This window comes from Excalfactoria chinensis, chromosome 19 (assembly GCF_039878825.1).
Source record: "Excalfactoria chinensis isolate bCotChi1 chromosome 19, bCotChi1.hap2, whole genome shotgun sequence".
Lineage (NCBI taxonomy): Eukaryota > Metazoa > Chordata > Aves > Galliformes > Phasianidae > Excalfactoria > Excalfactoria chinensis.
Window position 1 is genome coordinate 7534289 of NC_092843.1, and position 15369 is coordinate 7549657.

At 46.3% G+C, this 15369-nt stretch overlaps 2 protein-coding genes across 8 annotated transcripts in view; both read right to left on the minus strand.

The window, feature by feature from the left end:
- Nucleotides 1–2627, minus strand: part of SYNRG (synergin gamma) — a 36264-nt gene extending 33637 nt beyond the window's left edge. For 4 of the 6 annotated variants that reach the window (XM_072353490.1, XM_072353489.1, XM_072353491.1 and 1 more), the window contains exon 1: nt 2484–2627. In XM_072353490.1, coding sequence (XP_072209591.1) covers nt 2484–2575 — 92 coding nt within the window. In that variant the 5' untranslated portion in view covers nt 2576–2627. The remainder of the gene's footprint in view (nt 1–2483) is intronic. The other 2 variants (XM_072353494.1, XM_072353493.1) reach the window with 1 other exon arrangement.
- A 228-nt stretch (nt 2628–2855) lies between these two features.
- Nucleotides 2856–10008, minus strand: DDX52 (DExD-box helicase 52). Of its 2 annotated transcripts, XM_072353533.1 has the most exons (15): nt 9842–10008; nt 9501–9678; nt 9167–9300; nt 8787–8972; nt 8383–8526; nt 8067–8178; nt 7474–7546; nt 7127–7330; nt 6869–6959; nt 6259–6381; nt 5901–6051; nt 5453–5528; nt 4920–4991; nt 4204–4296; nt 2856–3534 (listed from the first exon to the last, which is right to left on the minus strand). In XM_072353533.1, the coding sequence occupies exons 1-15, from the start codon at nt 9926–9928 to the stop codon at nt 3447–3449; spliced, it is 1812 nt and encodes a 603-aa protein (XP_072209634.1). In that variant the 5' UTR covers nt 9929–10008; the 3' UTR covers nt 2856–3446. The 2 variants fall into 2 exon arrangements, with proteins under 2 accessions (XP_072209634.1, XP_072209635.1); XM_072353534.1 differs by lacking the exon at nt 2856–3534 and having other exon boundaries at nt 4200–4296.
- Nucleotides 10009–15369: the final 5361 nt, after the last annotated feature.

The window sequence follows — 15369 nt, forward strand, 5'->3', positions numbered from 1 at the left end:
TTAAAACCACCTATGAGCGAAGGAGGAGAAGACGCTGCAACTGACTGCAGGCAGTTCTGCACACCCTGCAGGAGATCACAAAGCCAACCTCGTTTCTGCTTACAGAAGAGCTGAGCAAAATAAATTCTAAGACAAAATAAGGAATCTGGTTTGTGGATGAATGCAAAACTTAATTGCTGCTAGTTGTTGTGACAGGTGACACACACCAGGACAACCCATTTGTCCTGGCCAATTCAGCCACAGATCCTCTGAAGCCACATGTAATTTCAGCTCCTGCATACAAAGCAGTTCCGTGCATCTCAAAAATACACCATTCCATCATTTCTTTTGAATTATAAAATATTAAAAGTTCATCTTGAAAAGCTCACAAGTATCAAAAAGTGCCCACAGCTTAATGTTACACTTTCTTGTCAGGGAATCTGGTCAAAAAGCATTCTTCCAAATTAGCAAACGTAATGTAACCTGAACAAGCGTAGCAAGGTACCTCCTCCTGCTGGAAGCAAATACAGGACAGGCTATGAAATATTTATCCCTTTCCACTGAGCTCCTGGTTTATTTATAGGTCTCGGTGAAAGATAAATAAATAAACAAACCCTGGAACTAATGAGAGGGCACTGGGAAAGGAAGCTGCACTGAAGAGGCAAAGCAAGCTCCTCGCACAGCTCTCCCCATGGTTCTGCTGTGCCGCTGCCAGGAGCCACCACCAGCACAGGCGCTCAATGCTTATCATGTTTCTAAATGCAACTACCAGAAGCCTTATTTCCACACTGCTTTTCAGGGATGCAGAAGGTATGGCCACATCCAGCTACAGCAGCTGATTCACAATGCTGAAATTAAGCTCTCAGGCACTGCTGAGATAAAGCGGAGGCAGGACAGAAAACCACAGAACCTGACAAACCACGCTGATAGGAGCAACATCAGGAGCAGCTTTATTTTTGAAGAAAGAAAAAAAGACATTGTAATTCCAGGTACCTCAAAAATAATAGAACTGATAATAAGAACAAGCAGCCTTTGAAAAACAAAATAGAAGGGGCACAACGAAGTACATCTCTATGGACCAATACACTTCTTGAAGGCTGTAAGAGCGTTTACTGCAGCTAGTTGGTGGCAAACTCCAAATCTCCCCAATGCACTTTCCTGAGAACAGAATCCCTCACAATCTGGATTATTCAGAGCAGCCGACTACCATCAAGCCATTCCAACAGGCTTTCTTTATTCCTCATTACTTCCACAAAGGGTTTAAAAGCAGCTGCAGAGATTTCTGTTGTTCTCAACATCAGATGCCCCCCCACCAGTGGGGCTGATGCAACTAGATGCAATGCTTGATGTGACACAGTATGAAAGCCTTGTACGTGTCACATAGCCTGCACAAGACAAAGCAAATATAGGGAAAGCGAAGCAATTACCCTTCAGCACTGCTACTGTAAGAGTTCTATTAGTCCGTACGTTCTTATTGGATAAGTACCTTAAAATGGGAGGCTTCAAAACCAAAAGTCAGCCTCAATGAGAGTGCAGGAGCAGCTCCTCCGCTGTGTCTGTGTTTCTTCAAGAGCTCCGATCTGCACATAATGCACTCACAGCCACAAGCAGACTTTTAACCCCCCCGTTCCCAACGTGTAAAGCCTCAGTTCACCAACATACTACAGGATACACGGGAGTATTTTCCAGTGGCAAATTTCCACACAGAAATCCACAGAAACGAACCCCCCCAGCGCAGAGCGTGAATCTCTACTGCCAGATTCACTCCCAAAGAAACGACAACGCTGATGGGGAACAAAGGCTCTGCAGTGAGCGCTGTTCCAGCCTGCAGCTCGCTGACAGATGCTCGCTCCTTGCTGGCAGGCAGCGCTGCTCTGAGGCCGCTGTTTCGCAGCCCCTCGCACGGCAGCCGTCCCGGGGTTACACAGACAGCGACACAGTGACACACGCGCTGCACAACCAGCCCTCGGAGCGCAGCGGCTCAACACACACAAGTTCTCTGTCAAAGGAGCAACTCACCCACCCGCCCTGAAAGCGGGGCAACAGGAAACAGCGCCCCAGAGCCCACGTTAAACAAAAACATCACCCGAGCTTCCCCTTCGAGCGCGGTGATAGCTGAGCGGGCCCTGACGCCCTTCTTCCACCCGACTCCATTCCTCCACCTCACACCGTGCCCGGCTCTGCTGAACCACCACGCCTGTCCCCGCTGGCACCCAGCGGAGCTGCGGGCCCCTGCAGAAACCCGCCTGCCCGAAGAAAGAGGCGTTGGGAAGGCAGCAGGCAGGCGGCTGGCATCGAGCGCAGCAGGCGCCGGCGGGCCCAGCCACGGCCTACAGAGCCCGACAGGGCGGCACGGCGGACCGGCCGTCTCCGGGCCCCGACCCCCGCCGCCCTCGCGGCCCCTCAGCCCCGCGCCTGAGCCCGGCAGCCTCCGCCCGTCGTTCAGCGCCCCCGCGGCCCTCCGACCCCGCTCCCCCCTCGCGGCCCGGCCCCGCTGCACAGACCTGGCCGCCCCCGCGCCTCCCGCCGCTCCGGCTCCGCCGCCGCCCGCCGCTCCTCCACCGCCCGCCGCGCCGGGCCCGGCCCGCAGCGCCATCTTCCCGCTCCGGCCCGGCGGTCAGCTGAGCCGCCGCGCTTCCGGGGCCGAGCCCGAGCACCGCCCGCCTCAGCGCCGCCCCAACCCTCGCGCGGCCCGGCCCGCCTCAGCACCGCCCCGCGTGCAGCCCGGCTCCGGGAGGCGGGGAGGGGAGGAGCCCGGCAGAGGGAGGGCGGGAGGAACGGAGATGAGATCGCCGCCCCAACGGATCCAGTGCGAGAAAACGAGAGCACCGACCGCTCCATCGGGACTGCAGGAACGGACACAGCTCCACCAGAATCCTTCCTTATCCTTATTTATTCTGCTGAGAGGCTCAAACAACACGAAATTACTGAGACTCAAAGACACCTAAAAGACCCGTTATTCCAAAAGCAGAAGGAAGGTTTTACTTTCATGTTGTTTTGCATTTTTACAAAACCATGTTCAAGGAAACATCTAACAGCTGCAGTTCCCAGGCCTAGCAGTACCTCCCACCCTCCCACCCCCATCTTTCTGCCCACAACCCGTATTTACTGTGAGTCTGACACGTGTTTTAGGGATCAGCACTAGGGAACACTGAAGTGATGGGAGTTCCAAGCAGTAATAGAAAAGTGACAGTAACACAGATGCTACTTCTGAACAATTGTTCAGTGATACGAAGCGTTCAGTAGCATTCACTGCAAGAACACGTTCTGCAGCTTCTGTAAGAAGCATTCAGGATTCCTCTACTCTTATATCAGTAGAGTCTTTCTTGCATGTAAACATCCCACCTCGTGCAGAAGGAAAGAGGAAGAAATACTCTTCTTCCTTCCCCTCCACCATCATCTTCATTCTTCCACTCATCAGCACAGGTACAGGTGTCAGGCCCAGCTCAAGAGCCATCTGCCACTGTTCAGCTTTTTGAAGCAGTCGTCAAGTCACCAGTACCTTTAACTTCCTTAACTTTCTCATTTTCCTTAACATTTTCCTTTGCAGTTCTCCTACAAAAAAAAAGACAGTGTAGACCAAGACAGTTGAGCACCACAAAGTAAAGTACATGGAAATATAATATACATCAGTCACTTTGCATTATAGTAGAGCAACTAAATATAAATTCTTCAGTAGAAACCATCTGAAGATGTAACAATGACGATCTACCACACAAAATTGCTACACAACAACCAGCCTTATTTTGTGAGCTCTAGACAGTGCAATTTAAGATTTATTTCTTGCATTAATACTTGGCTATCCTGCCTGTGGCAGGGAAGTTGGAACTTGATGATCCTTGAGGTCCCTTCCAGCCCAAGCCATTATATGATTCATGTGACAAAAGCAAAGCAAGCTCTTTACCAGAACAGGAGTGGGTTCTGCTATTCTGCTAGGAATGCTAGTCTGAAGTTCAGCTTTACAGCCTGTTACAGAGCTACCTGTAATGCTGCCTTCTCACATGCAGCCATGTCAGGTGAACTCATCCACTTTCCAGTAGCAGATACTGACACTAAAACTTCATTGTCACTATAACACAAGCGTTATGACTTGGTGTGTCCAAACAAGATGTCAGTTATAGTGGAGGAAACTTGCTGGGCCTTTTCTGGATAAAGGACATTTTGAAATTAAAGAAAAAAACAAGAACAAAAACCCACAAACCCACCACACACACACGCTCTTACTTTTTTCTTCTGGCTTTCTTTAAGAAGCACTGAGGAGTGGAACAAATTGCTTCTCTCGTTAGTGGCTTCTTAATGAATTTCTTCTTCTGTTTGCTGAGAACGATATTTAGTAAAGATTAAGTGATTTTCAAGGATAAAAATTAATATTCAAAATAAATAAAATGGACAATGAAAACCTGAACTAGTTCGTGAGGTATTTATGGGTCTGAATGTATTTTCAGCATTTATTCCAGATCAGTTCAGCTACATTCATTCATTCCATGGCATTCAAACAAACTTCATTTTAATCCTTATGGTTAATACACACACACACACAGAGTATTTGAAATTAACTTTGAAAACTATTAAAAATTATCAGTCAAAATAAAGCCTTAAGAAATACTCCTTACCAATCTATCTATACACATACACCCACACATCATTATAAGGGAACTTTCTCATGCACTGGAAGTCTGATTCATGAGTGCAGGCCTGGGAAGCCTGGCAAGTACATCAGGGAACTCCCTGTTCTCCAGGAAGTAATTGCTTCTCTCTATTACAGAATTCTGTGCCCATCTTTTTGTATGTGTGGCAAAACACACTCTCACAACTCAGTCAAAGATTCCTTTTGCAGCTGAACTGCAACAGTAACTTCTGCAGCCCCTCACACCCCAACCAGACCTCATGCAGGATGTTAAAATGGAAGGCAAACTGTTAATATACTCAAATGAACATACCTTTGAAGCTTGGGAAAGTGCTTGATGTAGTCTGGCACAGGACAGCCAGCTCGCTGAATAACACTGGCTATGCTGAAAGGCAGAGGAGGAAAGGGATTAACTCTGGCAGTAACTGCAGGAAAACCAGAAGAGCAAAGCCAGCTGAACAGTCTTGAATCTGCCCCCAAGAAGGGTTCAAGTCAGAATACCAAGTTTTGCTCAGAAACACTATGAAGTATGCCTTCACACTGCCATTATTTACAGCATAACAAGGTAGCAAAAGAGAGCTAGTTTCTCTCTTGCTGCATTAGTGAAAAGATTCGAAACAAACCTTAAAACTGAAATGTTTGGGGTTTTCCCTATGCTGTTAACACCTTACAGCTTCACCATGTGAATTCTGAATTCTTGAAGAGCATTTTATATCAGGGCGAGTTTTCCAGAGCTCAGCAGCACCATGTTCACAAGGTATGTGGCATCAGACAGAACCATGCAGCTCAGCAGGACATTATAGCAAATATATACTTCATTCCATGTATAACATGCTTTAAGTTTACCTTCGTAATAAAGGTTTATCATCTTCTGTAAAGAAAGTGACTGCTTTCCCTGTGTGTCCCGCTCTTCCAGTACGACCTGTCAAACACAAATTGAACAGAGCAGAGGTTTTTCTTCAAATATCTTTATTCTACTCCTCTTCACAGCCCCAGCCTCCCAACGTATGTTAACATACTAAGCACACTACCACACAGCTGATCCCCAAAGATCATTTCCACTGCATGAAAACAAGTATGTCTGAAAGGTCTAAGTGTTCAAGGTTCATAGAAGCTTGACAAAAAGCAACTCTTTTTTACTGAAAGATGAAACAAGGTATAAATTGACTCAAATGAGTCAATGCTATAGCAACAGAGGAGTCTTGCTGTCAGGATTTTCACATATTCATAAGAGCTTTTCCATTAAAGATCTACAAACTATGGGAAAAGGACATACTTTGCAAAGAATACGCACCTATTCTGTGGATGTATTCCACTGCACTCGTTGGCAAATCATAATTAATGACCATATTTACTCCTTTGAAGTCAATCCCTCGAGCTAGTAAAGCTGTGCAAATGAGCACCCAGATCTTCCCAGCTCTGAAACTGTGTACTACATTATCTCTCTAGAAAAAAAAGAAAGGTACTTGGAAACATCCTGACTAGCAGGCTGAGGCAAACTTGTTTCCTGAAAGTTGTCACGTTAATAAAAAACTAAATCTCTAAACCAAAACATGCAGTAAATTACTGTTAAACTTACTTGAAGTAACGTTTTAAAAAGGAAATACCAAGTATTGTAAAGCATTACTGGGAAAGAAGTTATAACCTCCTACCTGTTGTTGAGTTTTGTCTGCATGGATGACATCTACATTGATGCCTTCATAAATAAGTTCATGGAAAAGCTCTTTAGCCCTTTCAATAGACTGTACAAAAACAAGGACTGGGGGAGCAAAACCCTGCAAAACAGAAAGCTTATATAAGGTTCAAGTCCTTTTCCTACTGCTGCTGGCTGCAGACTGTGCTGCTACCAACTTAAATGAATGCAGTATTTACTTCTTAGAGGATTATCTTTCCTTAACTAGCAAAAATCTTTGGGACATAAGCAAGTTCAACTCCACTACCTTCGATGGAATCATTCTTCGCTTAATCATCAGGCTGTATTTTAATACATAGAAACTTTATTTTTCCCCCACTCAACACAAACAGCCCCTTTCACACTGCCAACTAAAATTAAACACACGATTAATGCAGACCACTCCCAAGCAAGGCTCAAAAACATAACAACTAACAATGAAAAATCCTCTAAAATTTCACATGGAGAGTAACATTCCTCTTGTACAGTCTGGACAATGCTTTAACGTGTACTACAGAGAAACCTCTAACTGAGAGATAGAATATGTGGCTTAGTTCAGAAGCAGAATGTGCTCAATCAGTCCAAAATACCTTCTTAACAAGCTCTCTCACTGCTGTTAGTTTTCCTGTCTCAGATCCAACAAACACTAGCTCTTGATCCACCGTCTCTGCTGCAGAGTTTCTGAAACCAGAAATCCAACAAATATGTATAAATATTACATGGTAGCTGAGATACACTGCATGGCAAGACAAACTTTCATCGGTACGTGCTCCAACAGTTAATACTCATTTGACAATGAAATTAGAGGCAAGGGAAAAAAGAGAATCAGAACACAACTGCACACCTACCTTGCACCAACAGACACCAGAATAATACTGTCAAGGTTGAGTTTACACCACTCTTCCACATCACGTGCAAAGGTTGCGCTGAAAAAGGCTCTTCTCACCACATGGGATGTGCATGCCAGGAAGATGGAAGCCAATTGGTCTCGGAATCCCGATTTTCCATCTTCAAACAGTTTGTCTGACTCATCCACCACCAGCCACTCCACACTAGGAATAAAGAGGTTTCCTTCTCCGTAAAAGCCATTTGCAGAGAAGCCAAAAGTTCTAAGGAACCTTACAGACAGAGGGACCACACATACAGCCACTTTCCAGCAGCAGAACTGACAGCAAAGCCACATTTAATACAGTACCTGGTCAAGTCTATTGCTGGAGGATCTTGTTTCAGTAAATAAATGAGTCTGTTCGGAGTAGTAACAAGTATATCTATTTCAAAAACAGACAAACAAACAAACAAAAAGGAAAGAAAACCAAAATGTTAGAAGAGACAACACAGACTTTTGCAAAGCATTTAGCAGAGCACTGAGAAACACGTTCCTACCCAATCAGACAGAGATTTGCTGATTTGGGGTTAGGACAAGGCACTTCACTGTTGCGATTCGTACAGGATAATATTTAAGCAGCAGAAGATATTGCAAAAAGGCTGTGGATTCCTTTTATCACCACAAGACTTTATAGGTGTGGCTGCTAAAATTCAGTAAAAATAGTTTAGATACTAAAATCAAATCCACTCTGCTCGTTTGGAGCCCTATCTACTGTAATATTTACCTTATATTAAGCCCACAATTTAGAAAGGTTCACTGTCAGGCTCACTCCCTGTTTCTTCCACACAAGCTCCTTTTTAGTGTTGAAAAATCGAATGTATAACTTGAGCGGTGTTAACAATCTCCATAAAACCACTCAAGAGTAAAGTCAGTGACATTTTCAAGGTAGTGAAAAGAGTTACCAAACTTCTTAGAGGACTTGGGCCCAAGCTTCTTTGCTGCTTCAGAGGCCTTCTGGATCATATGGATTCTGAAGCCTGTCCCCTCAGCCAATTTCTCCAACTCCCGATGTGTCTGAAAAGGCAGCAATAGCAACACAGATTCAATTTTCAAACCGAGATGATTAGCTTCTGTAATCTGAAAAACTGCAGGCATCCCTCAATAAAGTTTCAAACAGCGTTCAGACTTCAGCATGAGAGAAAGCTATCTAGTCTACAGAGAGTAATAAATGAGCAAATACATATATCTGAAAATAATTCCTTTCTCCACAACACGCACCTGGCTAGCAAGTTCTCGGGTAGGTGATATGATCAGAGCTCTGAATCCTTTGTTCATGGGTTGTTTCAGGTGTGTTAAGAGAGGAATACAAAATGCCAGTGTTTTTCCAGAGCCAGTTGGAGCACAAGCTAGAAGTTCTCGACCCTGAAAGGAAACAAAAAAGGGACATTATATTCTACTCAAAGACAAAACAAAAACAAACAACAACAACCACACAAAACTAATCCCAAGCACATTAATAAAAGCACAGATCAAAAATCTTTCATAGCTGCATTCTGAAGTGTGATGCCTTTGATACGTTTCTAAAGTTGTACAACTGACCACTGACAGGACTCTAAAAAGAGAGACCTCTCTCCAAACTTTGCCGCACATGCTATAACAATATATGATTCTATAAGACTTACATGAAGCATGACTGGAATGGCCTGCATCTGGATTGGCGTTGGAACCAGGAAGCCAGCAGCTTGAATATTCTCAATGACTTTGGGGTGGACTTTATATTCCTTCTGAAGTTGATCAAACGTGGCAATTGGGTCAGGAAGATCTGTTCCTTGAATATTAATCCTGTGTTGATTTCTGAAACGGTTTATCTAAAAGGCAAGAGATACACTCTGCTTTTAGTTTGTCTTTTAACCCCGTCACAAAACTAAATGTATATGAATTCACCTTCTGGTTATTTTCCCCATACTCAGTCACGCTCCTCCCAGGAGAAACTACAACTGTTGGATGCAGCACCCGCAGAAAACAAGCACTCAGTTGCTACACTACAATGATGTGGTCCTACCTTCTCCCTTCTCAAACGTTCAAGCTTCTCTGCAGTAGGTGTTTTGTTGTCCTTTGTATCTTTGACTTTTGCTTTCAGAGAGGACATCCACATTATCCCATCGCTTTCTGACAGCTCCGGCACTGACACTGTTTCTGGAAGTTTCAAAACAAAAGCAAAGCTTCCATTGGTAAAATCCATTCAAAAAGGACATCTCAAAACCTTTGCAGCCAAGGAGGTCAGAGACCCCCTTTTTCCCAGTCAAGTAATTCACAGTATCTGTACATGTAACATAAAGTGCAACAAGAATGAACGCTGTGAGGGTACTCCATCACGTTCCTGCATACATAAATACCTTTCATCTTTTTCCTTTTCCTTTTCCCACTTTCTGCCGTCCTTTTTCTCTTCCCTGCCGCCTCCACTTCCTTCCTCCCCACTCCATCCTCCTGCTTCCCCGCGGACCCCAGGGGGGTTCCCTCCTTGCGCCCAAAGAAGTCGAGGTTCTCCGGTGGGCCGCCGCTTCCCCGGATCACCTGCGGGAGACAGCGAAGAACGCGGTCACACACCGGAGACTCCCGGTGAGGACCCCGAGCGCCACCACAAGGCCGCGGGGCTCCACCGAGCGGACGAGAACGAGCTTGGAGCCCCGTAGAGCCACCTCGGGCCCCGCCCAACCTCCCCCCGGTAGCTCCGTACCCCGAAACGCCGCGCGTCCCTCCCGAAGCGCCGAACATCAAAGCGGGCCCCGGCGCCCAAACGGCGGAACAGCTCCTGCACCTCCATGCTGCCGCCACCTCCACAGCGCACCCAACGCGCGCAGGAAGCAGAACGCCGGAAGCAGAATGCATTTCCGGGAGCGCGGGGGCGAGGCTAGAGCGGCACCCCGCTGTCATGGCAACCGCGCTGCGGAGTGCGGCGGCGGGGGGAGGTTTGGTGAGGCCGCACCGCCTTCTGTCAGCATGGCGCTTCTCGGGGCCAGGGCCGCTGTATGGCTGCGGGCCGTTCCGAGCTGAGTCCTTGGAGACCCTGAATGGCGCCGAGCCGCAGCACAGTGCTGGTTGTTACTCCCCGCTCCGTGACACTCGTTCCGTTTCGTAGGTTGGGGGGAGCTGGAGAGCACTCCGCAAGCGTCCGTCTGTGTAGTGGAAGGTGGGATCCAACCGTATGCGCAATTTCAGTCCGTTTGCAATCAGAACACAGCTGTGGATGGGAGGGCAGAGCAGGAAAGCTGCGAGAATTGCTATGTTTGGTTCCTGAACGAATCTGAAGCATTGCTCAAAGCTGAGGCCATCTGCACGAGATCCAAATGAATCAGGAATATCAAATCTCCAGTATGAGCTGTAAAGCTGTTGTACATCTTTATAGGCTCATCGCAGCACTTTGTCCTTTTGTGTATTTCTGGTGGTGAGTTAATTACGCCGACTGCTGCACCTATTTTAAAGGAGCAGCTCATTTAAATGAAGGGACAAAGGCTTTTGTAAGAAGTTTTTGTTCACGCATGTCTGTGCCGTCGTGATTTACAGTATCATTAGCTGGACTGAAAGGGCTGATGGGCAGACTGCTCTTCTATCAATCACAGAGAGACATCATGGGTCCGCTGGGCACTAACACTGCTCTCAGAGCTGCAAACTTGGGCCCTGTGTATTTCTGGGGAGGAAATCCGGCAGCTTATTAGTTCTCATCTTCTCATTGTCAGGATCATCTCTGGTTTTACATTCTCTTCATCAGTTGTCTAGGAAGGCCCTTTGTGATCTGCAACAAGTGGCTCTGCCTTGCTGCGGGAAAGGCTGAGCATGTTTTCTCTTGGTCTGAGTCAAATCCGTTGCAGCCAGGAATATTGTGCTGTGCTCTTGGTCTTAAGACTCACACCGACTTACATTCCCACATGCATTTGGCATGAAGCAGAGCAGCAGTTCCAGTGATACCTAGCTCAAAGTCAGGCACAGACAGAGTTTGTTTAATCTTTGATGTACAGTGATGTAGTTCCACGTCATGTATGTGCAACTGTGCTTAGAGAAATTATTTTAGAAGCAAAACAGGAGCAGCAGAGCAACTGGCTTTGCTGTTCAGGGCAATCAGAGAAAAATCAGAACTTGTCTAATTAATGTAATTCTTCATTATGATAAGCCACAAGACACAGCAGTAAAGGTAAGTCTCCTTGTACTCTGTATCAGATCAAATGATACGGATATCTTTCCTTTTGTGCTTGAGGTAGAACAAGCAAATACCATTAAGCAACAGAATGCTTTACAAAAACCATTTCACATAATAAAATTCTCAAGGGCCAAACATTTACATCACTGAAGTCTGAGAACCCCAGAACATCCAGGCAATAGTTGTTCCTCCTGTAACATTCATTACTTTAATTACAAGCTTTGAGATGAAAAATTGCATTAGCAAGATCCTCCCCACAGCCCGTATCTGCCTGATTTATAACACTATTTTTTTGGTCAACCTTTTGACTTCTCAGCAGAGGGATGAAAGCAGCTGCACAGAAACCATGAGTGGGTGGGTACAGCACACCACTGGGTCCCTCCTTGGCATCCATCCCCACTTGCAGCTGCTGCTGTGCTCACAGTGAGTGAAGCAGTGCAGGAGAGACCCAAAGGAGCATCCTTCATGCTGACCCCAGGCTGAAGCTCTTGCTTTTCTGCTGGGAGAGGTGGCTGATGGTTGCTGTGTGAGGACAAGGAAGAATGTGGAGGAATTTGTTTAACAAAGATCTATAAATCATCTCCAGTATCCATCACTCCCCAAGAGATGCTGTCAGCAGATTCAAGAGCAAGGAAATGGGAAATACTCTCTTCATCAATTGGCTGGGAAGTGCCTTTGTGGCCAGGCAAAGGAGCTCTGCTCTGAGGTAGGACGTCAGAGGGAGCAGAACTGGAGCTTGCTCCCTCCTGCTGGTGCAGAAAAGGAGAAATTGAAAATGTGAAATTGAAACAACCTGAATGAATGCAAAGCAAAACTGCTCTTGTGAAAGCATCAGGTTTAGCTCTGCTTCCCTGATGCTTCTCTATCAACACTAATTTCCAAGTCAGTGCTGACAGCGGATGACCAGCGAAGGTTTTACAGGATATGTGTGGGGTGCATGGGGTGCTCAGCCCTGAAATGATTTGAGGGTTTATGCACTCCTACAGCTTCATGTAGCAAGGCAGTCCTATCTTAGGGGAGCTTGCTGGGCTGGGTCTTAGTTCCACAAAACTCAGCTCAAAGCTGCACCTGACTCCCAAAAGTGATCCCATGTCCATCTCATGCATGAGGCTGCTGTAGGATGGGAGCATAGGCAGCCTGAAGCTGCTGGCAGGGAGCTGAGCTGGGACCCCATGGGTCTGCTGGGCATTTCCCCTCAACATTAGTCAGGGCCACATCCCACAGGTGGGGCTGAGGTAAAAACCTGCACAACTGCAAAGCAAATGTAGTGAACGGATTTAGTTCATGCACAGTCAGAGCAGGGATGTTCACCTATAGCTGTGGGATCCCCTCCCAAGGAAAGCCAGTATCTTTTGTTTTTTTAAATTTAGTATGCTTTTTTAGCCCATGTAGAGCAGGACCGTATTCATCAGTGGCAATTCTGCATATCTGCTCCCCACATCCCACTATCCTACTAAATTATCATCACTAATATGCACATAACAGTCAATTAGCCTGGCTGAGCGCACTCATGACCTCTGATCCCTGCTGTGTCCCTCAATCCATTAACAGGCCCTGGTCCTCCAGCTCCCAGTATGAATTGATGTCACATCTATTCTCTTTCGGCAAAGGAACACGCTTCCTCATTCATCTGTCCATTTCCACTTTCTGTTCTTTTGTCCCCTCCTTCTGTTCCCTGTGTTGCTAACCTGGTCACAACTTCTTGACCCCACGTCCTTGTCCCTCCCGAGGGTGCTGTTATCCCAATCGCTACCAAAAAACTTTTACTTTTTTTTTTCTCCCATCTTATTTAGCAAAAATGGTTTCCAGCAGTGTGAGAGCTTTGATCCCCTATTCAAGAAATCCTTGCAATGTTTTTTTTAAAGGCTTTCTTTCTAAGGCAAATGAATTCTTCACAGAAGGGGAAATGGTGTGCTAGTTGGTCTCTGTTCATCTGAGGAAGACAAATGATCTCTTTTATTACTTGAAAAGCATAACAGTTGAGTGTGTGGATTCGTGATTTATCTGTAATTAAGAACTCATTTGAAGCAGCATATTAATTACAGAAAGGGGAATTAATTTTGCTGGATATACGAGGAAAATCAAAGTTCCTGGAATGAGAAGATAAAACTGAGGTTTGTGATTTGTACATCTCTGTATGAATATGAACACCAGGCTGGGACAGCTCTGTGGTGTCTGTGCAAGGTTTTTGACTTGTAAGTTTGACCCCTGGGCTGGAAAAATAACTGCCTGGGTCAGAACTCCACCCCAGCCCTGCTGAGCCCTTCAGCACAGCACAAACCTGTGTGCTGAGTAAGCTCCAGCCCAACCAAACCCACCCAGAGTGCATGTTTGAAGCTGGGCATTCTTGTGCAACTTGGTGTTACTACTACACATGCAACAAGCAGCAGCTCTGACACTGCTGAAATTGCTTGTCTGTATTCCACTGTCCATCCAGAGGCCATTTTGGTAATGCTAGGATCCAGGAGGTTTCCTTTGTACCCACTTCTGCACCCTAAGTTAAATGCAGTGATATGACTTTGCCAAGAAAGAGATGGCAGTTGTTATAGATATAAAGGCGGTCCTTTAAAGCCTCGTGACAGCCCATGGATCCTCATGTGCAGGAATTCCCCTGCAAAATGTCTTTGAACTGTGGAATTATCACTCAGCCTTGTAAAACTGTATTGGTCATAAACGGGCTTTCTCATGTTCCTGCCAGGTGTCTCCGCTGTATCACAACTGCATCACCAGACACAAAATGCCCATTAGCAAAAGAAGCAAGCAGATGCACTTTCTTCCTCCAGGCCTCCTCTGGTACCCAGAGCTGACAGTACACAAGTAGCCTTTTGGCAGCTTCATGCATTCACACCTCTTGGGTAAACACTTCCCCTTCTTAATTGTTAGTTCTGTTCATATTATCAGTTTTGCCCTGCCTTCTTTATCACACCCTCTTTGCTCCATGCTTGCTGCCTTCTCTATCCATGCCTTTGTTCAGATGTGTCCTGTGTCCATTTCCCTTGGGTTCAGGCCCTCCCCTGACCTCCCAGACCTTCTCCCATGGGGCTGAACCTCCCCAGGGTTTGCACTCACCTTCTTTGTGTGGCATTCTGGAGAGCAGTGCTGATAACGTGCCACTTCGCAAGCAATGCTTTACACATCACTCTTGCACCCCAAACCCTATTCCTCTCACTCCATGTCAGTCACAAAGAGGATGCAGAAATGATACTCAAAACAACACTGCTCTTCATGGAGCATCAGCTCAGGTACTACAGATTATGTAGTGCCTATTTCCCTCCTTCCTTCTCATTGGGTTACCCATTCTTCTGTGGGACAAAGTCAGCCTGACACTGGATGTGCACCGGCTGGGGAACATTCACCCCTCCACCTTGAGGGAGGGAGAGCACCTCAGGAGGCAAATAGCAAGACAATCCAAACTGTTCCCACCCCGACCTGCTGGGAACTGAGCCCAAGCAGTGTCTGAGAGCAGAATCTGAGCTGACTGAGAAGGCTGAGCTGCACTGAAAGGGCATTGCTGAGCAGGGAGGGGCAGCGGATCTCTCTGCTTCAAGCAGGCATCTTTTCTCCCAGACTTTGCTAACAGAACATGATGCTTCTGAGTCTCCGGGGAAGGGAGTAGTCTTCATGCCTCCCATCCTCTTCCACTTTTTGTCTAGGGCAGTAAAAAATCACAGAAACTACATAGGAGGGCTTTGATTGGGGTGTCCTGCTCTGGCCCTAAATGTGAACACCAGATCAATGCTCTGAAAGCCCTTCCCTCAGCATCCACATGGAACAGATGAAGCCCCCTGAGCCTCACATCCCTGCTGTGCCCCAACAGTGCTCTCAGCTGCAGCAGGAGTCATAGATCACATGGCAGCAACGAGTCTGAAAAAATGTTTTTTAATTAAGGTGTACATTAAATTAAATGTAATTTGAATATCAGTCTCTGATTCATGATGACTTATTCCCCACAGGGTTGCTCCTATCAGTCCTGACAATGGTTATTGTACAGATATACCATAAAATAGCATTTCTTGCCCCAGAAAAAGCATCCAGTGTTCTGAGCAGTGGCTGACTGTCGGCAGGCACCT